Genomic DNA, 26,372 nt, shown 5'->3' on the forward strand with positions numbered 1-26,372 from the left:
GATTTTGCAGCTGATTCCTGGACCGCTCTGTAACGTGCCACGGGAGCCCTTGATTCTGACCTCCCTCTGCGGAGCTTCAGCAGCTGCTCTGAGAAAGCTAATGCAGTCAGCATCCACCTACGAACATCCAGCAGGATGGGCTGCAAGTCTCCAAAAAACCATTGAATATCAGTATAACAAATCATGCATCGCACAGAAGCATGATTAGTCCAGCTTGCTTTACTATACCTGGCTACATCACATTCAACCTAGAGCTGATGGGCTCAGCTGCCTGATTAATCCAAGGGAAGACTTTCATCAGGTTCAGCGGGCACCTTGCCTCTCTCCACAGTTGCAGAACAAAGATATAATTGAATATAATGGATTTCTGTCAGGAAGAACTGCATGAGAGTCAGATCTCACTTGCTGCTCTATTAATTCATAATAAAATTTGGTTTATTTCTGCTGAAAACAGTCTAACCACATGAAAGTTGGTTCTTTGATGTGAACACATACTATAGTAATAAAAAGTGGCCTGTGCCATCATTTCAGATGACGAACAGAACAAGTTAAATAATCAGAAAATGCAGTAACTTGATGATAGTTTTTTCATCAGAGTAAAAATGTGTTTTCAGCAGGTTCTATCTTCTCTGCCTTCAGAGCCTTTCAGGAAAAACACTATCCCTCTGTTCTGGACAGGTTATGCTCCCGCTTTGCCACAGCTGCGAGTACTGGTACCACCCCTGGAATTTGTACAACCTGAAATGGTTTGTTTATATTTGCTTGTAAGGAGCTGAGTTAGCTCTCACAAACACTGATGTGGAAGCACAGTGACACCACATAAGCCTCAAACTTGCCTAACCCCTGCCAGAGACACGCTGAATTAGCTGTAATACCTTCCATGATGCTGCTGCAGCAAGGAGTCTGTCAACAAGTTCTCTTGCAGCATACAACACTCGGTGCAAATACAGCCCTGATCTGTGTGGGAAGCTGAGCAGTTTTGTAGCCACAACCACATCACTTGACGCTAAACCTTTGCTGAACTGATCAGAAGAAATGGGAATGCTACATCCCTCCCCATCCTCCATTCCCCTGCCCTGTTCTTCAAGTTTTTGGAGAGGTTTTTATTATCCAAGGCATATTTTGGATGCATCTAGAAACCATAGTTTGAGCTCTATTTTCTTGATGATTTTTAGACTGTGCACGATAAACTCACATTGTATTGTGATACTCACACTGCAAAAAGAAAAAGTAACTGGAAACCTCTTCGTAAAACGTCCCTGTGCTGCTTCCAGATTATGAAGTTTAAATGAGATGAAGATGATCAACACATAAACACCCTCCTTGGCCGGTACCAACAGACCTAGATGTGTTAGATGAAACAAACCAAACAAGTAAGAAAAGCTTTTATGAATTTGCTTGGATAATACTCCAACCTCCTGTTTACTAGCTGTTTACAAACAGGCCTAGAAGCAATTGCCTGTTCACTTTAATTTTTGTGGAAAGCAATATAGATAAAAACATGTTTTTATATGACAGCTAATAGCAGTACTAATTTATTTGTTGCTTATAAAGACTGGAGGACTCAGTCATTCAGTGAGGAGGCTCCCCTGGAATCATGGATACTCCTAAAATGCTACCTCAACTTTCACTGAACTCCACTGTCTTTTATTTCTACTCTGTTTAGATCTCAAGCCTAGAAGCCAGCAGAGTGGACGTGCTAATCGCTGCTATCACATCCGTCCCTTGGCTTGCAGGTTATTACCCACTCCTAGCTTATCTCAACTGCTGAGACCACAAGCTCTTTGGTACCTGCATGGTTCTTAGCATGAATATGGGTTAGCAGCAGGTGCTACTGAAACAAGCACCATCAGTAACAGCAACAGCCCATCTTTTAGACACTGGAAAGGGGACAGCTGTTCACTGCAAGCATGAAACATTTTAGCCACTTCTCAGCTTTTCTGCACGTAGGAAATACATAGTTTCTATAAATGGAGGCACAGTCCGTAATATTTTTTAGAGCAGGGCACTGCTGATTAAACCATAGTGAAGAATGTGACACTTTTTTTGGGAAATTAAACCCAGTGGAAGTTTTTACTAGGATATTGTTTCTATGGAATAAGGCAATTCCATTTGAAAGATTGAATTTTACAAACATTTTCAGATTTTTTTTTAAGGAAAGCTAAAATAAGCTGTGGATAATGTTTAGATTCTGGACAAAGTAATTACAATGAACAAGCATCAAAACGTTCTGTAAAACTGAAAAATTACACTACTCAATTGAAATGTGTTTATTCGGAGGTAACAAAAAGAGGAAACAATTGGACAGTATTTCTAAATAAATCACTGTGATACCCCACGCATCTCTGCTTGGGGAGCCCAGCCTCCTGGTGAAAACTGAGACATAATTTATCTAATCTGTTTTTCCCGTGAAACAAAGAGACAAAAATTAAAATCAAACCAGAATAAAGTGGAATAGCTCAGTCGTTCAGGAATTCTGAAATTGCACTTCAACCGAAGACCTCAAAATAAAGCAGTCTAGGCTTTTCCAAGATGATCCTTTCAACAACTGCCCCTTGTTGGTGGGGGAAGTGGGAGGGAAATCATATGTTGTCTTTATTCAGGGCAACAAAACAAAAATTAAAATACAAGAGTTTTCTCTGGGACAAAAAAGTCAAAAGTTTTTTACAAGGTCTAATATTAGAACAATATGTCAGCATTGCATTTTCTTTGAACAGAGGTATTTCCGTATAAAAACAAACCAATATACTTGGAATTTAAGATGAAATTCAGCCCTGTGCAATGCAGTCATATTTGCAGTATGTAATCCCCAAAATAAGATCTAAATAACAGAAGTATCTGGTGCTTAGAAACTTCCATATCACAAATATATGGACCATTAATCATAGTGAAAATAGACTGAAAAAATACCTTTTCCACCCAGTCTTTCATTAAGTTCCTGAATTCACTGCCAAAAGTGATGACGTACCAGAAAAAAAAAAGTCTACAGGTGAAGCACCTGCTTGTAACCACCAGTGTGAAACTCTGGATCTTCATCCTTTTGTGTTGAGGCCAGTATCTAAGTCACAGCAGCCTAAAGAAGGGGCAAGTTATTTCACGTTTTGCTGATGCAAAGTATCTTTCACCTTATTGTACTTGGTCACTTCGTGACAGCAGCACTCAGTGAAAGGATGCTGTCCTAGGAGCCTGGAAAGGCTTCAGTCTGCTTCAGAAGCTCTTGCACTGAGCTGGGCAAGGGGAGCACTGCCCACAAAGTAGAGCTCATGTGTCAGCACTTTGTGCATTGACATGAAAGAGGTGTAGAAGGAAATGGATCCTTGCCAGGTAAATAAGACACGAGAACTAGTGACAACAGACATGGAGAAGGATGAGGTACTCAAGAACTATTTTGCCTCAGTTTTCAATGGTAATTACTCTTCCCACATCTCTCAAATCCTTGAACCTCAAGGCAGGGACTGGGGGAATGAAGTCCGTCCCATCATAAAAGAAGATCAGGTTCGAGACCACCTGAGGAACCTGAACATACACAAGTCCATGGGACCTGATGAGATGCATCCCAGGGTCCTGAGGGAATTGTCTGATGTAGTCGCTAAGCCACTCTCCATCATATTTGAAAAGTCATGGCAGTCAGGCAAAGTCCTCAGTGACTGGAAAAAGGGAATATTGCACCCATTTTTAAAAAGGATAATAAGGAGGACCCTGGGAACTACCAACCAGTCAGCCTCCCCTCCATGCCTGGAAATATCATGGAACAGATCATCCTGGAAGTTACGTTGAAACATATGGAAGACAGGGAGGTGATTAGAGACAGCCAACATCTTCACCAAGGGCAAATCCTGCCTGACTAATCTAGTGGCCTTCTACAATGGAGTGACTGCATCAGTGGACAAGGGAAGAGCTACTGATGTCTTCTACCTGGACTTCTGTAAGGCCTTTGATACAGTCCCCCACAACATTCTTGCTGCTAAATTGGAGATATATGGGTTTCATGGATGGACTGTTAGATGGATAAGGAATTGGCTGGATGGCCATGTTCAAAGAATTACAGTCAACTGCTCAATATTCAAGTGGAAACCAGCGATGTGTGGTGTCCCTCAAGGGTCCGTACTGGGACCAATACTATTTAATATCTTCATCAATGACATAGTGGGATTAAGTGCACCCTCAGCAAGTTTGCAGATGACACCAAGCTGAGTGGTGCAGCTGATATGCTAGAGGGAAGGGATGCCATCCAGGGGGACCTCGACAGGCTTGAGGAGTGGGCCCATGTGAACCTCATGAAGTTCAGCAAGGCCAAGTGCAAGGTCCTGCACCTGGGTTGGGACAGTCCCCAGTATCAGTACAGACTGGGGGATGAATGGATTGAGAGTAGCCCTGCAGATAAAGACTTGGGAATACTGGTGGATGAAAAATTGGACATGAGCTGGCATTGGACATGAGCTGGCAATGCGCACTTGCCAGAAGGCCAACCGTATCCTGGGCTGCATAAAAAGAATCGTGGCCAGCAGATCGAGGGAGGTGATTCTACCCCTCTGCTCTGCTCTTGTGAGACCCCATCTGGAACACTGCATCCAGTTCTGGATGTCCATCCAGTGTCCACAGTACAAAAAAGACATGGACATTTTAGAGCAAGTCCGGAGGAGGGCCACAAAAATGGTCAGACGGCTGGAATACCTCTCCTATTGAGAAAGGCTGAGAGAATTGGGGTAGTTCAGCCTGGAGAAGAAAATGCTCCAGGGAGACCTTATTGTGGCCTTTCAATACTCAAAGGAGGCTTATTAGAAAGATGGAGAGAGACTTTTTAGTAAGGCCTGTAGCAACACGACAAGGGGCAATGGTTTTAAACTGAAAGAGGGTTGATTTAGATTGGATATTAGGAAGAAATTCTTTACCGTCAGGGTGGTGACAGTGTTACAGGCTGCCCAGAGAAGTTATGGATTTCCCATCCCTGGAAGTGTTCAAAGTCAGGTTGGATGGGGCTTTGAGCAACCTGATCTAGTGAAAGATGTCCCTGCCTGTGGCAGAGGGGCTGGACTAGATGATCTTTAAAGGTCCCTTCCAACCCAAACCATTCCGTGATTCTGTGTTTCTGATTCTAGATACCCAAAAAGGTACCCAAGCACCGAGAGAGTGAGGACCCAGTGGGGTTCCCATTACTTGGATGTTGTGTGCCATCATGGCTACAGGTTTAGCTTTTGGGCACAGACTTGCTTTAAACCATCAATTACTGTCCAGTTAAAGCTTTCCTCATGTATTTGATATGTCAGCCAAGGAGAATCTCTGATTTTTCCAGTTTTACAGGGAGCCACAGGTCTGGTTTAATCAGGCTTTGGAAAATCAAACTCAGAGCATGTAATAAATGTGTACACAAAGATGAGGGTTACTACACTGATGACAGGAATAATGCACATCCATATCTGGGTGAGGCAGGTGGTGCATAAGAAGGAAGAACATGTCAGTTTATTATTTAAACATGAAACCTGCATTTTGAGAAGGTATTTTCAAAGTAGTAGCTAAGTAGTAGCTAATCAGAGGTGAAGACCTTTGATTCTATTTGCTTTCTCTAGGAGATGTGATAAATACATATATATTTTGTTTACTGAGAGTATACGGACACTTCAAAACAATACCTGAGTTGCCTGATGGATACTTGATGAAGACACCAGCCTATAAGCCTTGATGTCAAGAAAGTGAAAAATGCAAATCCTCTAGGAGAAACTGTGGTAAACTAGAAGACTTTATCAGCGGCTGCCTCCTCCTTTTATCTGAAATGTTTACGCATTTACTAGTAGAATTTTCCCAACAATTTTGCCCTTTGTTACGGCACTCTCTACCACAGCTCATCGCTGACCTCAAGTTATGCTAGAATGGCTTGATTGTAAAAAATGTTTAGTGTTTAAGAGGAGACCTTGATAGAGGATTCACCATTTTAGTTGCACTTTATGAAGAGAGACTATTGAGGACCCCAATTTGTAGGTATGCATGAATATGAAGATCTGCCCACAGGTATGGTGTGGCAAGGGCATCCTCTGACCAGAGAGCATGAGGAGCTCCATGCTGCATAGGCAGCAGGACGAGAAGTTGACATGGATCCTTCTTTGTGCCCCCTCAGCAACCATTTCCAATCTTTGCTGTGGGGTCCTGAATTTAGGCCAAAATAAATTGGGAGTTAAAAAAACAACCCACATTTTGGGACAGGGGGATAAGAGAGAAATACTTCTCTCGACATTTTTTCTTTTCATTGGCCGTCACCAGACACTGCTTACAGGTTTGGTATGTCAGACGTGGTCCCAGCAGAGACTGCCCAACACACACGCTGCAGGTGAGGCAACTGTTCAGCCAGGGCTACCATCACCACAAACATGTTCCACCTTTGCAATTAATTGGGTATTTATTTGTCCTAATTATGTTAAACACAGACAATATTATAAAACAAACAAAGAAACAAATATGTTTTCCAAAGCCAGTGATTTATGGTGACCAGAAGTCTGTGACAAGGATCCTGTTTGGCCAGTCCTGCCCTTGCAGTTCCTTTAATAGCAGTATCCCGAGAGGACAGTACATCACACTTCCCATTATCTTGATTTCTTATGTAATAGAGGAAAACAAGCTCGGGCTCAAAATAACCAAAGAACCTTGTACCAAGACAAAAAAAAAACCCAACTGAAAAATTAACATTCCACATGTTTAAAGAATGTAAACAAAAATGTCATCACAAAGACATGCAGAAAACTGGTGTTACTCAAACCCAGCACTGCCAATTCTCCATCTAATGAGTTGTTGAATCCCGACACAATCAGAAACGGCTTGTGAGAGCTTAGTGAAAAACAGCATTTGTTTTTCCTTCTGATTTCTCCGTATTAAAAGCTACAGGGAAATCACTGAGCTAGAAAGGCTACCTCAATTACTCTTAATTGCTGTCGGTTCTGATTAGCCCAGACCACGGCGATCCTGCAACGAGCAGCACAGGGGACAAAGCAGGTGCTCTGTCTCTTCACAGCGCACTCCCTCCGCTTGCAATGGAAATGCCACCGAGGGAATGGGTATGAGCTCACGATTCACAGAAGCTGGTGATACTCACGACCGCATTTCATGTTAAAAGCAAGGCTTGGCCTTCCTGTTTTGCTCAACTATCCATTTTTTTTGTGTATGTATTTTGGGCAGCGCTCCAAGCAATCTTGCAAACGAAACCCCACCTCTGCCACGCGGTGCTCGTGGCCCACCCCTGCAGAGCGAGAGGGGTGCTGCTGCTCAGATGGGAGCGCGAACGAGGCTGCAGTGGCTCATGTACCGAGCAGGGACGCGTGCATGGCCCGGTGGGCCGATTACATGAAAGCAGCAACAAACGTTTTTCTAAAATCAAGATGAGGACAGAGGACTGCCTCAAGGGAGCTGAGTGAATATTGATGCTTTTTTGAGCAAAACAGAGGCAGTAAGAGAAGCCTGATCCTTGCTATTTCTCCTTTGGTATATATTTGCAAGTCAGTTGGGGCATAACAAAAAGTAACTAGCATGGTTTCCTCGACACACAGCAAGAAATAAAGATTGTCAGAGAACAGAGCTGCTAGGTGGCAAACTCTGAGTTATCTGGCTGGTTTCTTTTAACTTTTTCCCCAATAAAGGAAACATACAGAGTGGGTAATACATATTATCAAATAGAGATGAAGATGGATATTGTATTGAAGCGTAAAATATAAAACCAAGTTTATCTGTTAGCCCATTTTTCACCCAGTCATCTAGGACCACATTCAGCATCTCTTTTATTCATTAAAAATTAATAATACAGCAATGAGAATATAGGAATGTCCATCTCAAATCAGCTTGCAGTAAATACCAAATTATTAGGTAAGTAAAGGGAAACAGAATCTCTTAATGCTATTGATCAGCGAGAAGATCCAGTACTGGATTTTAAACAAAACATTATTTATTTTTATAAATCCCATAACGACCTGATGCAAAACTCCACAACAGGATTACCTTTACTATTGCAAAACTTTAAAACATTCACAGTGAGATGCAATAGTACTTTGACGCTCTTCAGGTCTTAGCAAACTCTTGCCTATGCGTTTGTATCATGTTCTTGAACTAAGGTGTGGGGAGAGTGGACCGCATGTGACTTACTAGATATAATACCATAATAATGTAAACTATCCTCATTTTTAAAATATGTAGAACAAAATACAAGGGTGCAAAATTAAAATGCCTAGGTACACAAAGGTATTTAGGTTCTCAAAACACATTTCGATGCCTTAGTTTCTGCAGGAGGCACCCCAGGCTTCTCTGACAGGTGTTAATGGATGGCACAGTGTGTGCAATTATAGAGGAAACTAGTCCTCTTCACCAAGAACCTGGCTCTGATTCACTAAATACAATGAAAATAAATGATGAGTCTTACTGTGATTTAAAGCAACGTACTTACTTAGGCCTTTCAGCTGGGTGCACAAGTATCTTTTAACTCCCTGTCTTCCAACAGTGGGATGACACAAATCTAGTCAAGTCGTTTCACACTTCAACACTGGCAGGGACAATACTGCTTTAATCAATGGAGTTGTACCTATTTACAACAGATTTGTCTGTGACCTAGGAATGTAATTTGTGAGAAACAGTCAGAAAATTCTCCACTCTCCTCAGATTTCTAAAAGCCATTTAAAATTATTATGAGAAAGTGATGTTATAGACAGCTCCCGTGAATTCAAAAAGAGCCTGAAGCAAGAAATCCCAGAAAAAAACATTTCCTTGCGTACTGTACTACAGCTGAAATGAGTAATCGGTATTTTAAGGCCTGGGAGATCAGCATGGAAAATCCCAAATCCTCATAACAACCTGAAGAGAACGATGGTCTGCTTTGGGCATTTCATCTACACCAGGCAGAGCTGCAGAAAAATTGCAGATCGTCCTCCTCCCACCTCTGTCTTTCACCGAAACCTTCCCCACGCCACTGTTCAAAGAAGCCACTTTGACTTAAATGTCTAGTTTACTAGAAATCTGCTGAAATCTTTATGAGTTGGTTGAAAAACAAGCAATGTAGTCTGCAAAGCTTTAAACCAGATAATTTTTAAACAGGGAAGTTTGCTGACTGCTTTTTCTCTCTCTTAGTAGTGGTCAGCTCTGGCAGCCAAACACTTTAAAAACCACACAGGCCGTGCTAGAAAAAGATCAAAAGCAGATCAGATGGCAGGGCCAGCTCACATTAGTCTCGCAAGAAAGAGGAGAAAACAAACAATATGAGAAGATGAGATTTTCTTGCTGTGTATCACCCCGTGCTACCCATCTGCACGCGAGGGCTCCCGGGCACAGCGCAGCATCTCTGCTGCAGGGCCCGGACCCAGAGAGCGAGGGGGACCATACCATCCACCTCCACCCCATCCCTCTCCCCATAACAATTCATCTGTCTTTATTCTGGCAGCAGCCGGGCTTTTCCTCACAGCGCTCCTCCTCGCTGGTCTGCCACTCCTGGGGAAGGGAAGCAAGCCTGGGCGCTGGTCTAACTCGACTGTTGAACAGCAACAGGGTTTAGGGTGATGGCGGCCCTTCTTGGAGGCAGGTAACTGATGTACACGTAGGGCCCGGCTGCATCCGAGGGTGGGAGGTGAAACACCACGGGGCTGCACCGAGTGCGAGGAGTGGCTGGTCACGGCATGGCTCTCCTTCCCTGCTCTCACTTCACCGCACACCATTTTACTCGACTGCATTTGCAAGACTACACAGACTGTGCTGTGCTAAGAATGTGCGAAAGCATGCGGATAATGCTCTTTTTTCTTTAAGAACGTGAAGCCTTTTAAAAGCCTTGGAGGTGAACGCGGAAAAATAGACCCCACCCAGAGTCTTAAATGCCATACACGTTTTCTATGGGATTGTCCTAAAGGGCCATGTGGGGACCCATATAAAAAGCAACAAATTAAGTTTATAGCCGTGTATATCCCTTCTAGATAGGCACACAACTACAGCTGACCAGTAAGCAACCCCTTCACGGTCCTCTCTCCTCCTTTCCGCTGTGCTTTCCCGAGCAGATGGGTGAAGGCTGCAAGCGCTCAGCGATTTTGGGGCAGACCCGGCATGGCTTAACCTGCAAATTACTGTACCCGCCACCGGGGTTTCGGAGGCTGTACCCTCCACCGGGGTTTCGGAGGCTGTACCCTCCACCGGGGTTTCGGAGGCTGGCCGTGCCGACGTGAGCAGCAGCGGCAGCGGTCCGTGCCCTGCTGACACAGCTGGGCTGGGCTCGGGCTGGTTTGCGGGCGAGATTGGGTTACAGGGCAGAAATCATAACAAAGGCAGGAAACAGATCAGCACTCCCTGGGTTTAACACCCTCTCCGGGGACCCTGCTGGTTTCCAGACTGCAGATGGTTTTAACCCTGTCCTGAAAACGCGCCCGCGTCGCACACTCTGCTCTGATGAAGTACATAAAATAAAAGCAATTCAAGGCAGCGCAGGAACGCCCCGACAGATGCCAGCTGGAGCGGTCTGAAGGGTTTTACATCGCTTTCTATGAATGGGCTCAGAAGTACGAACCCTCTGAATGGCGTCCAAGTAATAGTAACGAAACTCTCGCGACAAGTCCCTCGGCTGTGCTTTGGGACGACCCTCTCCCCGTTGTTCCCCGCCGGCTCTGCGTGGTTTTGCCATGCTGCTGCCAGGGCCCGAGCCTCCTCACAGCCGCAGAGCGTCTCCATAGCCTTGCAGCCTGGCTCTCCGTTTTTTGCTGCTCTCAGCACTGCACTTCCAGCACGGAGCAGGAGGAAAACCCCAGCTGATCTCATTCAGCTTTATTGACTCCAGCGCCAAAAAACAGTCATGCCCTCGACTGCTTAGTTTTGGTGGCTGAGTTAATGCAATGTATCCGTCGGACATGGGACAGGTAGTCTTTCATAAAATAGATCAGCTCTGCAGGACTGGGAGTATATTGTTTAAAATAGCTCGAGGGAGGTTGTGCAAACACATCACCAATTCCCCCCAAGTACTAAGTTGCCTCTAGGTGTTGGTTTTCCACTTTGCAGCAGAATGCTTTAGGAACAAGTCCTACCTGTGACGTGAAGTGGTGTTGCTCAGTGTGGGGGAGAAGGGGAGCGAGCTATGCAATCTTCAAACTGAAGGTGTTTGGGAAAAAGAGGACGTTCCTTATGAGACCGTAATAAGCACAGCACTATCCTCAGTCCCTGCTGGGAGCTCTGGAAATAGCAATCTCAATAGGTGAAACACAGTCACTTAGAGGTTACAAATCCATTTCATATACAAATCCAATATCAAAAGGGGAGACAAGTGCCTGCCAAAAAATCCTTGCTGTGAATTTGCCCAAGTGAAGGCTGCAGGACTACAGCGGGATCACGGCTTCCTTCCAGCAGAAGTGTCCTACAGGTACATCTGCAAAGGTGGTGATAGTCCTATAACACATCACCCTGCAAAGCTCCTGTAACTGGTGGAGTTTGGAGGAGTTTCTTAATTCAGTGGCTGTTGTATTAAAAGCATATGAAAACTATTAAAAAAAAAAAAAGCCATAGGAATAAAGTATTATAAAAACCCAAACAAACCTCAGAATACACCCACCCTGGAAATGTCTCCCATTCACAGCTTCACTGAGTATTTTCTTTTAACTCACCACAAGTCTTCCCAGAAGAACAACTGAAACGGTATTAGAGATTATTTATTTTTCTTTCTAAAATACTGTTTTAAAATTATTATAGTGCCACATCAGCGCAATCAGCAAGCTCAAAATGAAGAGGACTACAGTGACATAAGAATTCCTTTGACGTAAGATGCCTTTTAATGTCACAGTCAGCTCTTCTGCTTCCTTTTACAAAGACACTTCCACTTAATCTCTTCTAGGTTACCTTGAACACCCACTGGACATACACATATTCTTGGTAGCTCTTCTGGTTATTTTGTGGGGGTTTTTTGGTATTCTGGTTTCATGCATGTGAAAATTCATTATCTGCAGTAAATGAAAGGCTTTCACGTGGCATCTTCTTTCCACTAGAGACGTGACTAGAGGCTCAATTGCTATTCAAACCAAGTGTAATAAAAAAGGGCTTATTGTGGAGAATACAGCTCCATTTCTCTGTATTAAAGCACAGAACTACTCACAGAAACCTCCTGCATAGAAGACTCAGAATAAAAACAGCCCCACCATGCCATATTTCACAAAGCAGCTTGCCAAGAATACAAGTTTCTCAGGAGTCAGGATGCAGAGCTGCAGCAGAGAGGCAGATGTGGCTGTTGCTGCAAAGGTGGGCCCCAGGTAACACCCTCCCATCCTGTGTGTCAGTGTGCACAGCGGTAGCACGCTGGGCAAAGGGGTTAAAACTTGTGCCATCTCTTCATCGTTCCTGGCCCAGAGTCAAGGTTTGCTGAAGCAAGAGGTGAGCTGTGAGGTTTACAGGGTTTATGGGGTACTGATCGCCCTCTGACAATGGCAGGCATTTCCTGCAGCTACCAAATTTCCCTGCTGCATCCTCTTGGTGGGCTCAGTACTGAGCCTGAGGCTGAGATGTGCTTTTTACCTTCTGCGGGACTACTCCAGACCTAACCCGTATGGGCAGAGGGAATGGGGGGAATAAGGGACAGACTTCCAGCTAAACATAAAAAGGACAGGAGCCACCTCTGCTTTGCTCCTGCTATGGCTTGAAAAGAAAAAGCGGAACGTGGGGTTTCCTTATGGCACCACAGACTGCCATCTCCACAAAGCACGTTGTCTTCTGCACCTTGATGAACTAAAGCTTGAAATGTGAATGCTACACAAAGCAGAGGGTTCTTCCATCGTTGTGGTTTCATGCACTGTTTTGGACCTTGCTGAAAGGATGTGTTTGATCTGTGACCAGCAGGGATGGAGCAAAGAGGGTTGAACTACAGGTCTCTGAAAAATGGTCTTTACTTTGGTTCTATTTGATGACCCAAGCAAGAGAAAGACAACAGAGACATGTGTAATCCTCCTCCTCTTCCAGCAGTATTTCAGTTGGTTCAGCCCCTCACACACCCCAAACTCATTACTTTGACACCTCGAAGTTTTCTCCTACTTTTAGCTATCCTTGACTAACTATTTAAAAAAGGCACCAGTTTTAAAGTTTTCAGTATTTGGGAAAGCTTTTTCAGCTCCTCTGCAATGAGCAGGAGAACCAGATTTTGTTTCCCTTTAAAACTGAGCCATGGTCTGTATTCTCCAGTTCTCACCTCTGCTGCTTTCTGCAGGGCACTTACTTAGTAAAGAAATTTTGCCTAACACTGAAAAATGCATATGGTCATTTTTACAAATTTGTAAAAGAGGTTAAACGTGTACTATCATTAATCAAGCAGAAACCTGTTTTCCTACGGAGACAAATAAGTTATGGAGCAATGATTAGTTGGCCTGTTTTAGGAAAGCGTCACTGTTTAGGGTAGCAAGCAATACGCCCAGGAACACATTCGGAGCACAAATTTCCAAATGGAACCTACATGCAATCTAAATATCCACAGGTCTGGTTTTTGTACATTTGAAGTCGTGCTGTAGGTAGTCCAACACACTGACCCAAATCCAATTTGGATGTATTCGTATGAAACTGAGCACACAGGTTTAAATACAAACATCTGCGCACACAAGCAGTGACATGCAATAACTTCTGGGGACAAGTGAATTTAGCTGTGCACAGATGCTATGTTGAAACCTTGACAGTGGGTTTTCGGACTATTCTGGCTTTGGGCTGTTCAAAAGGTTAATTAAGGACAAGAGCTCTCCCACTCCAAACTTGAGTCTTACAGGTCAGCTTTAAAATGAAATCATCAGTTATGTGAGGCATTATAGGTCATATTTCCACCTGAAGCAATTAACTTCTAGGGAGAAGGGAGGAAGGAGGAAAAATATCCCTTGGCTCTATGTATTATTATTTTTTGTAACCAGGTTGTCCTCCATTATATGATAAAGCAGAAATGTATGTAAGGAATCTTTCAGTTACCAATTGTCACTACATATACAGATGGTCTGAAATCATACCTTAAGCTCTTAGCAAAATATAAAATGCAAGTATTTTTTCTGCCATTGAGCACTACCAAATGTAGGGTATATTGACCTTAACAAGCCTGGCAAGTAAAAGCATCCATGCCCATTCCTGGGCTTATTCAAAATACAAAACTTGGTAGAATTTTCCATGTTCCTGGCCAAGACCTTGGTAACAAGCACACAGAAACACGTTAGGTAAAGCAAATCAACACGCATTTTCCAAACTTTTAAAATTTCAGGTTTTGAAAGATATTCAGCGAAACCCTGTTAAGCAGATCCTAGTGCCCAGATATCCTTAAAAGAAAACCTATTGCATCCTGGGCTGCATCAAAAGAAGCGTGACCAGCAGCTCGAGGGCGGTGATTCTCACCCTCTACTCCACTCTTGTCAGACCCCACCTGGAGCACTGTGTCCAGCTCCAGGGCCCCCAACATAAGAAGACATGCACCTGTTGGAGTGGGTCCAGAGGAGGGCCATAAAGTTGATCAGAGGGCTGGGACACCTCTCCTATGAAGAGAGGGTGAGAGAGTTGGGGTTGTTCAGCCTGGAGAAGAGAAGGCTCCGGGGAGACCTTATAGCAGCCTACCGGTACTTAAAGGGGGCCTAAAGCAAAGATGGTGAGGGACTCTTTATCAGGGAGTAGAATGATAGGATGAGGGGTAACAGTTTTAAACTGAAATAGGGTAGATTGAGATCAGATATTAGGAAGAAATTCTCTACTGTGAGAGTGGTGAGACACTGGAAGAGGTTGCCCAGAGAAGTTGTGGATGCTCCATCCCTGGAAGTGTTGAAGGCCAGGTTGGACGGGGCTTTGAGCAACCTGGTCTAGTGGAAGGTGTCCCTGCCCATGGCAGGGGGGTTGGAACTAGATGATCTTTAAGGTCCCTTCCAACCCAAACCATTCTGTGATTCTGTAATTCTATCCACCCTGCAACTTTGTAGCGTTATGAAATAGCTGTCAGAAAAGATGCTGCAAAGTCCTGTTATGCCAGGCCTGAGTGTCTGCACAAGACATTTAACAAAAGTCTCCAAACGACCCTTTGCTGGACTGAAAAGAAGTGGATCCCTGTGTCTTGCACTCTTGTCTCCTACAAAACCTCCAGTTGCCTTCACTAAGAGTCACAAGCTGAAACACGAAGAAACACATTTATGTTTTATTTATTTGAGGCATCAATCTCTCTCTCTGGCTGGCTGGATTTTCCAGAAGCATTCCTGAATGAGCTGAAGAGTATCTACGGGACACAAACCTCTCCACGCACCCATTGCGCAACACTTGTCCATGCCGGCTCCGGGCACTGAGCAAGACTCCTTCCCGCTCATGCCTCCCTCTCGACCTCCCTCTGCTTTCCAGAATCTCAGCCCACCCACTTAACCCAGGCTGAAACAGGACAAACGGAAATTTCTCAGCTCTCTGGCTGCTTCGCTTAGGTTTACCTATGTGCAGAAGGTTAATCAAGACTGGATAACATTTTATTCCAGCTTTCCTTTGGCTAATCGGTTGTACTGCAGCACAGCGGAGTGTGAACTGGTTCTGACTTAGCAAAACAACATACTGTTCCTTGTTAGTGTCTGCAACAGGCAAACCCAGCCTAAAATACTTGTAGATTCTTTATTTGCGCTATCTCTGTTACTGTTCTCTCTCACAGGCTTCTTTACGCATTTATATGCTTTCCCCAGCATTTATATAGGACCTAATACAGAGATCTGGAGTTGAAGATCTCTATGGAGTAACCCAAAATGACCATGAGCAAAGCTCTCGCTCAGCATGGAAGTCCCTTCACACAGAATTAACCTCTCCTTGCTATTGCTGTTTTAAGGATGGGTGTCTTTAAGAGAGGTAGATGTCTAGGCTCCCTTAGAAGTAGGTGAAATGACTCCCACCCTAAGCCCTATATTCAGATTTCACATGGAAGTCAATCTTCAGACGTAAAATCTTCTCTGTGAAAATCATCAAGAAATTTGCCAAGTACGTGATGTACCGCATTTGTGGTGTCACCTCTCCCAGGACACTGGCCGGGCTCAGGGCTGCCGAGTGTGATGGTGGGGAACAGCAGAGACACCAGTCTGGGTCCGGGTCCAGGTCTGAGTTAGGTCTGGGTCCAGATCCAGGTTCGGGTCCAGAACAAGCCAGCGAGGTTTCACACCTCCCTCGCAGGGGCTCCCCATGGGAGTGCGGGAAACCAGGCACCAGCAGGAAAGCTTGATGTAATACTAAACAACATCTTACGTCAAAACATAGTGGCACTTTTGTTCTAATGCTTCTGAGAGTTCAGCAGACAAAATGCCGTACTAACAATTTAATCTGATCTTTCCCCTTGCCTGGGATGCTGCTGAAGTGGACGGCAGGAGACACGACTGCTCCTTTATCTGTAGCAAGCAGGAACACCTACAGGGGCTTTTGAGCAAGGCAGCCAAAGGAGGAGAGGCTTCTTCATCTGACACTAGGGGCTTACTGCATGAGGCAGTGCATGCGCCTATCAACATGTCTGCCAAGCTAACTTATGCCAGCTATTAGTCTTGGTTGCTGCTAATTAAAACACACAGCTCTTCGCTGTTAGCATACTTGTTGTTCAGAAATTGCTGAGAAAGAAATGGCAGCAGCACCACTTCATGCAGACTGCACGTTCAGGGGTCTGATTCAATGGGGTGCTGAGCAGCGTTTGCAAAGGGCTCAGTGCCCTGAAGAATCAGGTGCGAGGATGTCACCTCTGCCACATCACTTAATGTCGGTGTTAGAGCGCCGGGACGTTTTGAGGAAATTCCCAAGGAAAAAAGGAATCTAGGATACCAATGTAAGCAGCACCTGACAAGTATGTGGTTTATTTTTGAGTGTTGTTAGATATATCTAACACCATACTTTCAAGGGAAAATAACACCTCCTTTCTCACAAGACACCAGTGTGTCTCTTTCAAAACTGTGTCGCCAGCAGTAAGCACAGCACGGCAACTTTCTGATGGGAAATTACTCCAAAGTAGCTACAGAAAAGCTAGAGATCTATTAGACACATTTGAGTACTTGCAACCTTATAGTTAATAGCACGCAGTAAAGAGCAGAGTATAATAGCAGCCGGCTACAGGTGCAGACTTGTATTTTGAATAAAGCTTAAGAGGAGCTCCAGAGTAATGCTGGTGTGTGCTACGATCTCACAGCAGCACTGGGCGAGTCCACTAGCAGGTATTTCCAACTATTTTATCTTCCCCTTCCTTCTTCTGATGGCTTCTTATCTGAAATTTTCATTTCTCCCACAGTTTTCCTGTGTTACTCCTTTGCATGGAAACATAATGGTACCAACTGCTGAAAATACAATTCCTAGTTTCCTTCCAAGGCATTAATTTCACAGGTAAATTTGTTATGAAGTTGAACAGCCCATAATGCAGCCTAGGTGTTTTGGCAGCAACCTGATGTTGCCGAACATCATTATTTGTCCAGTTAGTTTACAGGGAGATAAATACAAAATCCTCACGTGTTGCTTACAGTGTAGCAAATATTTTTCATTCCATTCGTAAATACAACACTCTGTTCAGCCCACACACCTATTTTACAGCTCTAATGAAAAACAGAGAGCAAAATTCACACATAATGGTGACCACACCACCTTTGAACGCACCTCTGTAAAAGACAGAGATTGGTCAAACAGGTATCGCTCAAAGTGTGCAAATGCAATATATGAAGAAACACGTCAAGAATTTTAATTGTACTAGATAGGAAAAACCCGTAACTAAGAGAAAATAGATTGCCTACATAAGAGCACGCAGCTGGAATGACTTTAGTCCCCACAGCATGGCTAAGAGGCCTCTTTATGGGTTTGGATTAGAAGGAAAAGTGCCTTGAGCCAGGCACAGCAGGACAGGTTGGAGAGGGGCAGCTCCAAAGCCGTGGACCTGAACAGCTCTTACAGCTCCTGAGTAAGTTAGCACAGGACACACAAATCTGATAACTTTTTGGATCTCACTATTACTGTCTGACACTGATGGATTTCTCAGGATGCACCAACTATTTTCCATCTTTAGGAAGACTGGCAGTTTTAAATTCATTGTTTGGATATATCAGCAATAGCCCATTTATCACCCATACTTTTTACATCACAAGAGACAGAAGCTACTGACAGAGGAGGGACACACCGGCGGCACACAGGCACCTTGACAGTTCATGAGCACCTTGACGTTCCTCTGCAATGGCAATAGTGCACACACCTCAGCATTTATTTATTTATTGAGACTTCAATTCCCTGCCAACTGCCCCAGTACTCTGGGTATGTACTGGAAAAGAAAAGAAAGATAAAGAAACCCTTACACAGGCGGTCCCTCTGCACACAGCCCCTGATGCATGGGACTGAAGCCCCAAAGTAAACCCGGGACCCCCGAGGGTGCTGGGCTCTCTCCACCAGCCAGGGCTCACCCCAGGAGAGGGCAGGATCAGCTCTCTTCCACCTTGCTGGCTATTGCAATTAAAAGGGTCGCTCCAAATGAAATTTCTCGGCCTAAAATGAACAGCCACACAGGCACCGCCATTCAGAGGGGATTTAATTACCCCAGGACGCACGCAGGCAAAATCCTCATCTGATAAATACGGCCAGATCAGTGAACTGGAAGCAACGTGCCGGACTTCCCTCTGGCTTTGTGAGTACTGGTGACCTCATGACTTTTTATTAAGCCATATGATTACATGCTGCAGGCATACGTGTGAAAGAATGCCCAGGGAGGGATGTGGCTTGTGGCACCTGAAATCCCTCGCTGGTCGTTTACAAACCATAAAGAAAAGTTGACAAATTCCTAAAGCTTAGCTTTTTTTTTTTTTTTGTTAGGGGCTTAAGGTTTGTGTGGATATAGCACACCACCAGACTGATACCAGACATTTGTTTTGTGCATGTTATTAGAGATGTGAACAATGGACTGGATTTATCCAGAGATAAGGACTAAAATTATTCCATCTGTGCAGTGTTAATGACTAAATGCTATTCCTGAACTATCACAAAATTCCAAGCCATGAGTTTTGCTTATCATGATCATGTTTGAACTGTTATTTACAGGCAGAAAAAAATCGTATTTTTTTAAATCCTTTTCTGAAAAAGTTTTCTACCTCAAAGTTTTCATTTTGCACTGTAAACCATTCATAAGGTTTTAATCAATTTTTACACTCCTAAAACTTCCCAGTTGTATCCTATCAAAGGTGGAGAAATGATACATAGCTTCTCACTGCATAGAATACTATAAACAATATATCGTGAGAAAACAGTTATTAAATGGATCTAGTTCAGCTGTTCCCAAGCCACTTATCAGGGAAAAAAAGCCATATTTTCCAAATATGTTTTTAAACCAGGGTTTTTTTCCCCCCTCACCTCTTTTTTCGTATAGCAGATTTCATTACTGTGTGGCAGGATGATTCATCTATTTCCGGCCCAGAAATTCCTAGATTTAATTCTTACACCTGGAATGATGCTCAGGAGCTAGGTTGTCATAAGCGCACAGAAGGGACATCCCAACCCAGTCATCTCTCGCATACCTCATGGAAGGTACCTGAAAAAGTACCTACCTTACTTGAGGGGGCTCTAAAGTAATTTTTATCCCTCCCCTCCTGTCAGCTGCTGACCTACAGGGTGTGGGGAAGGCTGGAGGACCAGTGCCTTGGCATGCACTGGAGATACCTGGGGACATGAGGGACTGTCCCCTACTGATGGCTCAGCCCTGTGGCAAGGGAGTGGGAAGGTGAAGGCGGAGAGGATACTGACTCACGATCTAGAGCATGGGGGTGACCGAGATGAGTCCTACTATGGAGGACAGGCTTACAGCCTCCAATTCTGGCTGTGTTTGCCAAGGGCAAAGGGTAATTATCTTACACCAGTTGTTTAGTCTTCTACTTATCTATAGTGTACTGGCCCTGTCTTTGATTCCTTGGGAGGTTTCTCTTCATCAGCAGGGCTTTCAGCTCATTTCTTCGAAGCCTGTTTCCTAAAGCATTAAAAACGTGCTTCGCAACAGTTCAAAGACCATCTCCTTTGCTTTCAGCTGTTCCATATTGTGCTACAGCTTCAAACTATGCAATGAGTAACTTCACACTGAAATTTCTACGTTAAATACTCTATTGAGTAAAGTGTAGGTTTGAAGTTCTAAAACATTAAAACAAAGAAAATTCACAATGATCTTTATGTCTATTACCTGGGAATGCCACAAGTTAGGAAGATGAGATCTGCCACTTATGAGTCTATTAGTTCCCTTCAAGTCCCTTGCCTGAGACTATGCCTGGAGGCCAAATCTCAGAAGGAGTCAAAACCTCATCATAAAGAGATCTCATCCTGTTATCTACCATCTAAAAACTAGTCTGAGCTCTCAAGCCAAAGATTTAGCATCCCCAAATTGTGTAAGACTGAAAGGCAAGTTTTTCCTTTTCCTCATTCATTCTTTCCCAAAGTAGGGTGGTGGTGGGGTGCAAACCAATGACACTGATTGACAAAAGAGTTAACACTGGTGGCAATCTGGTAGAGGAAAACCAATGGACAGGCATAGCTTGTTATCTGGAGCAGATAACTTCAAAGCAGCCTGAGCAGTGACTGATGATGAAGTAATGGTGATAAGAAACACGCTTCCTCACGTGCTTTCTCACTGCAGCAATCCGGAGGCATTGCAGCTGAGCATCGCACTTCTGGCAGCGTCCCTGCACATCTGTAGCATCCATTGAGAAGTAAACAGCATCAGGCAGCTGGAAAGAGTGCTTTCCTTAACCTCCCTGACCCCCTGCAGCAAATTTGTCCCAAGCTCAAACCAGAAAAAATGCTGGTGTGTATTTTCCTAGCATCTTGTCTGCATCTGTATTCATTGTTATTTAATATGTTAGTGTGTTATGCTTAGTATGTTTAGCTTAATATCACCAGTTAATGTTCCGTTGACGAAAAAATAAAGTAGCATGATAAATTCTCCGAAATTAGCTTATCTGATGAGGAGGGACAGAAAGACTCAGAAAAAGGGGAAGTGGTGCAGGACAGCATGTATTCGGTCCTCTTTACAAAAGCTTCTTCCCCAAAATGAGAATCGTTGGAGAATGTCTCCCTCCCTCCCTCCCTCTGCAAATCTCTTCCTTCCTTGAACCAAACTACAGGCTCCAGCAACAAGGCAGCTAATAATACACTCTTCAGCTGAAGTCTAGGAAAGGAGTTTGGTCAAGGCTTTGCCTGCTAAGTGCTGACCAACACATGTTCCCAGCTGCCAGCAGTGACTCACCGCAAGCCATGTTTTTTATGAACCAGTCGTGCTTTAGCCATCTCCCCCTCGGAGCATGTTTTGCTCCAAACAAGGCCTCCCACTTCCAAGCGATGGAGTCAAGGGCACTTGAGTCATGGTCATCCTACCATGCCTCATGTCAACGGGGCATAGAGGGACTACTCGGTCACAGTATATTAACACAACTGCTCTTACACCATGGCTCATGAAACAAAAAACCCACTGCTGCTGTTATTGCTGCCCACTCCAGCAGGCTGTACATGAACAGCACTGGGATTTCTACAGTGCCAGCCACCAAACAGGACAGGACTCCTTTCAAAATGACCTTTTATCAAGGGGTTGTATAACAAAACTTGGTGCTTGCCTTGGGCTTCCCCCATATTGCCTTCTCTTACCAGCAAGGACAGCGGGCAAGAGAGAACACCAGTTGGGACAGCAGGCATAACGTTTCCTGCTGGTCAGGCAGGAGCTTAAACTACTCGGCTGCGTTTCGTCCCCAAGAGCAACCTCTGGTGCTTCACTGGAAATGCTGACCCAGCTGGTCAGTGAATCTGGAGTTTTTAAAAGACATGTCACCTGCCTGAACAGAGGAGCCTGGTGCCAGGTGAAGCAGCCAGGGCTGCTGAAGGCACATGGCTCCCACTCCCTCCTGAGTTGCTCAGAGGCTGCCTGGAAATGCAGCAGGGACTGTAGAAATGAGAATGCACCGAGTTGGGTTTTCTGAGGGAGGGCAAATGACCCCTTGAGGGGCCACAAAAGCATGAACCCTTGCAGGAAAACAGCACGCATGCTGGTGCAGGGATGTATGGAAACCAGGACAGCCTAGCTCCTCCCTGTGCTGCCCCCAAGATGAGGAAGGGGGTATGGGAGGAAGTTTGAGCTCAAAACGGTGTGGACAAAGAAGGCTTCTTGGATCAGGACACTACTGAATTACACAGCTCTCACCAGTGCCAATGCTATGGCTTCATGGCCCCATTCCCCCTTTTGACGAGGCTCTTGTAAAGCAGGGAAGGGTTTGGGATGATTTGGAATTTAACTCCCAAGTACTGCAGCCATCTGGGACACCCCCCTGACCACAGCGATGTTGTTTTCATGAAGGAGAAGGGGGTTTGTTTCCTAAGGGTGGAACTAGCCTGTCTCCTCCTTTTGTGGTGAAATCTCCTCCTCCTGCCACTGCCAGACTGCTGGCCCCCTCCTCCCTCCCCGCTGCCCCGCCAAGCGCAACAGCACAAGCATTTCTGGAAATGCTCAGATAAAACTTGCATTTCTAAGGCGAGAAATAACTCACATTGGTAGCACCACATTACCTGGAAAAAAGACAGACATGAAAGCAAGTTAACAGGCAAAAATCCCATCACGTCACAACAGTGCACTAACTATTGGGATAGTAAGGATAGTGGGGTACCCGCTTCTTGCTAAAACCTTTCACAGTTCACTGCAAGAACATGCTGACCAGGGATATCTGGGTAGTGGGCAACACGGAGGGAGGCTATTTTTATAGGTGTTAGGGAATCCTAGTATTTTTTACTCAGCTGGAGGTGACAGAAATGAAGAGTTAACATTTCTTCCCATTTCTCAAGATTTTTTTTCTTTTTTGCTATGCTAAGGCCTAATTCAGAAAAAAAAATACAAGAGTAGCGAAAAAGCCTATGTGCAGCCTTATGGCAGGACTTTCCAAGCCACAGATGCTGGCTCTGTGGTTGGCTGACCTATCCAAAATAAAGCTCAACAGCAGGGAGCGGTGGACTAGTTCAGGGGGTAGAAGAGGTCATGCGAATGTGATCCCCACCTCCCGAATGCTGCACCTCCTTACGCTGCTTCCCCCTGCTCCTTTTGGGATGGAGGGAATTGTTGACTTACTTTTTATTTTTTATTTTCAGCCTGCCTTTCCTATCTGTTTGCCAGGTAGGGCTGTTGAAAGTGACTCTTGTTGCAGCCACTTTCCCAGGACAGAAAAAAACAAGGTGAACTTTTATGCTGATGGCTTACAGTTGAAAAAGCAGCTAGCAGCTCGGATGATTCACAGAAGTTGACAGAATCACTAAGGCTGGAAAAGACCTGTAAGATCATCAAGTCCAACCATCAGCCCAACACCACCATGCCCACTAAACCATGTCCCGCAATGCCACGTCCACACGTTCCTTGAACACCTCCAGTCATGGTGACTCCACCACCTCCCTGGGCAGCCCGTTCCAATGCTTCACCACGCTCTCAGTAAAGAACTTTTTCCTAATATCCAGCCTGAATCTGTCCTGGCGCAACTTGAGGCCATTTCCTCTTGTCCTATCACTAGTCACTTGGGAGGAGAGACCAACACCCACCTCTCTGCCACCCCCTTTCAGGTAATTGCAGAGAGCACCTTTGGCTGCTCCAAGACAGCGTTGGTGCTGTGGGAGCTCAGAGGCCACCCCGTCACCACCCCATGACTGGGGGCACAGGGGTCAGTCTGCCCCGGGCGAAGCTGTTGGCTGCAGAGGCTGAAACACTTCCCCAAGGGAAAGAGAGCACAAGAGCCTTGAAAAGCAGAGCCTCAAAGGCTGCTGCCCCCGGCACAGAGATGCGTGGCACCGCCTTCTTCACACGAGAAGGCCATTTTCAGTGAAGAAACATCGAAAAAAGGAAAGGAAGTGGAAAAAAGGAAAGAAAGTGACCAAAAGTGACCAAGTGTTTTAGTTATTTTTGACATCAGAATACATTCATATCATACACTTTTACCTCTTGAGAGGAGCACACAGCATATGTACTGGCTCAGCTGGCAGTACAACTTCTGTGAGTCTACAGGAGGTCCCACACCACCGCTCTCAGGAATACCTACAAACCCCGCTGCACATCAGTCTGCGGGCTGAAGGAAAGCCCAGGTGGCAGAGGACATGTAAGAGATGTGGACCCTTTTTTACAGCCACCACATTCATTCCTGTTGATGTATGGGCTTCATTTTCACAACGCTAATGATCAAATAATGAAACCAACCACTTCTTGGTTCTGATCAGGGCTGCTTCTGAAGCGTTATATTTGCCAAGAAAATAAAACAAGTCTAAAAATCAAACCTTCCCTTTGGGCAGATGTTAGACTGAAGTGGATAACGGGAGTGTACCTGTATGTTTTGATGCTGCCAGCAAGGGAGGTTTTCATAGCAAGTGCTTGACTTACCCTAAGCCCCAGGCAATAACGAGCTGAAAGACCTGCTGCCACTTACCGAACCTCTTGTAGCCAAAGGACTGCACCTCCTCCTCCTCTGCAAAATCGTCTGGAGAAAGAAAGAAAGACACAGCAACAGATTACTACTACCACTGGAAAAAGACTGGAAGCAGTTTTTACAGGTGCACATTTATAAATTAATGTACTTGAAAGTTTCATCGATTTGTAAGGCACGTTACTGCTCTTCCCCTCCGTCGCTCATATCCCACCTCTGTCCCCGGGTAGAAAAGGCAGTTCAGAGCCTTTCCCCCAAACCAGTATCACCAGCAGAAATCCAGACTACAAATGGTTTATCACCTGGCAGCTATCCTGGAGCCTGCTTGGCCACCTAAGTATAGAACAGAGCAGGCATGTCCCTCATCATGGTGCTGGCCACAATTGTCACGAGCGTGCTGCTGGGGCAGGCTCGCCCGGACCACGGCACTCGCTCCAGCCCACTGCCTGCGCCATCCGGGCAGTCGGGCTTAGGCTGCACATGCACCAGCTGGGGCGTGTGCACAAAGTGCTACGCATAGCTATGCTGAATAACGAGAGAGGAGTCAGAGGGGATGGCGGTCCGTCCATCCACCACCTCCCATGGGCACTAGCTTGGCCTGAAGAGGCAAGGTCTGACAGAAAATGAGAAACAGAACTGATAAATTCAAACAGATGAGAAAAAAAACCCCCACATTTAAGCCCTTTTGTTCTCATCTTCACCAGCTAGCAAGCAGTGAAATGCTAATAATCACAATTTTATTTTGTCAGAAGCTTAATTTCTCTCCACTTCCTTCCAGCAGCAAAGGAAAAGGCTGGCATCAGCAGAAGATATACACCCACGACTTCTTTTAAAAAAAAAAGGATATGTTTGTGTTCAGCCTCTTTCTACCAGCACAACCCCTCTTTCTGCTAAGTTGGGGAAGGCGAGAGCCCTGCCTTATCACCAGCATCAGCTTCTGTACCAGGTGACCGAACGCCTGGGAGGGCAGCACAGCCCAGGCTGCTCATCTCCTGCTTCCCTTTTTCCCGGGAGAAGCAGAGTAGACCCATTCCCCCTCCCGCAAGCACCATTTCATGTGGTGGGAAGCCTCTGCGGGGCTCTTTTTAAACAGGACCTAGGACATGGCTTCCCAAGTGGCAGCCGGCGGTTCGCAGCCCACCGCTGCGCTGGGGAGCCACGTGGCCTTTGCCATGGGTCTGAGTAGAAGCGCGCAGGCAGGCCTGCCTCCACGCTGCGAAAAACGCCGCTGGGGACTGATGGCAATGCCCAGTCTCTGGAAACCCAGGTACTCCTGGGCTTTCACTTGCATCGCAGCGGAGGGGGGGCAGACTCAGCACCCCAGGGAGCTTCAGCAGCTGCTCACCACCTTGTGCCACCCTTCCAGCACGGAATGCCAAGGAAGCTCACTCATCTGCGACCTCTCCATCCAGACCCTTCCCTGACACGCCGGGAGAAGGGAGCAGAAGCTCAAAGGCCTGCCAAGGAACTCGCCAGAAGGGAACATGTAATGAGCGGCAGTGGAAAAGCAGGCTCAAAGCAGATAAACAGACATGATGGAGTGAGAGGTCTGTGCTCAGTTAGACCTTTGGTGTCCACAGACTTACTGCACGTGGACAGGCTGCTCTGCATCATGAGACTGGGCTAGCTGGTGCCACAGCTAACTTGGGCCATAACAGAGCCTTGGGGGCATGAATTCAAAGGTGAGGTAAAGATACAGTCCTCATCGAGGCTCAACAAAGCCTAAATCATTTGAGTGTAGGTCCAGCAACAAATGTGACCTGCACCTCCCTGCGACGTGCAAGGTGCCACGGACTGAAGTCTGAGGGAGGCACTGCCTGAAGCAGCAAAGGAGTCTGTGAAATGCATCATTTTGCAGAACGTCACCCTTTACTCAGACAGCACTTCGATAAAACAGCTCAAAACTTGTATTCTTCACCAGATAACAGGTATTTTGCTCACTGCCAGAGGCTGTCCTGTCCGTATCTTAAGCTAGACCCCCAATTCAGAGGTGCATTT

General features: G+C 45.4%; 1 protein-coding gene across 1 annotated transcript in view; it reads right to left on the reverse strand.

Annotated features, from left to right (window-relative positions):
• The window catches only part of COLEC12 (collectin subfamily member 12), a 103,864-nt gene that overhangs the window by 64,135 nt on the left and 13,357 nt on the right, over positions 1-26,372 (reverse strand). The window contains exon 2 of the mRNA XM_059815628.1: positions 24,378-24,416. Coding sequence (XP_059671611.1) covers positions 24,378-24,416 — 39 coding nt within the window. The remainder of the gene's footprint in view (positions 1-24,377; positions 24,417-26,372) is intronic.

The sequence above is a fragment of the Gavia stellata genome, chromosome 3, assembly GCF_030936135.1.
Source record: "Gavia stellata isolate bGavSte3 chromosome 3, bGavSte3.hap2, whole genome shotgun sequence".
NCBI lineage: Eukaryota > Metazoa > Chordata > Aves > Gaviiformes > Gaviidae > Gavia > Gavia stellata.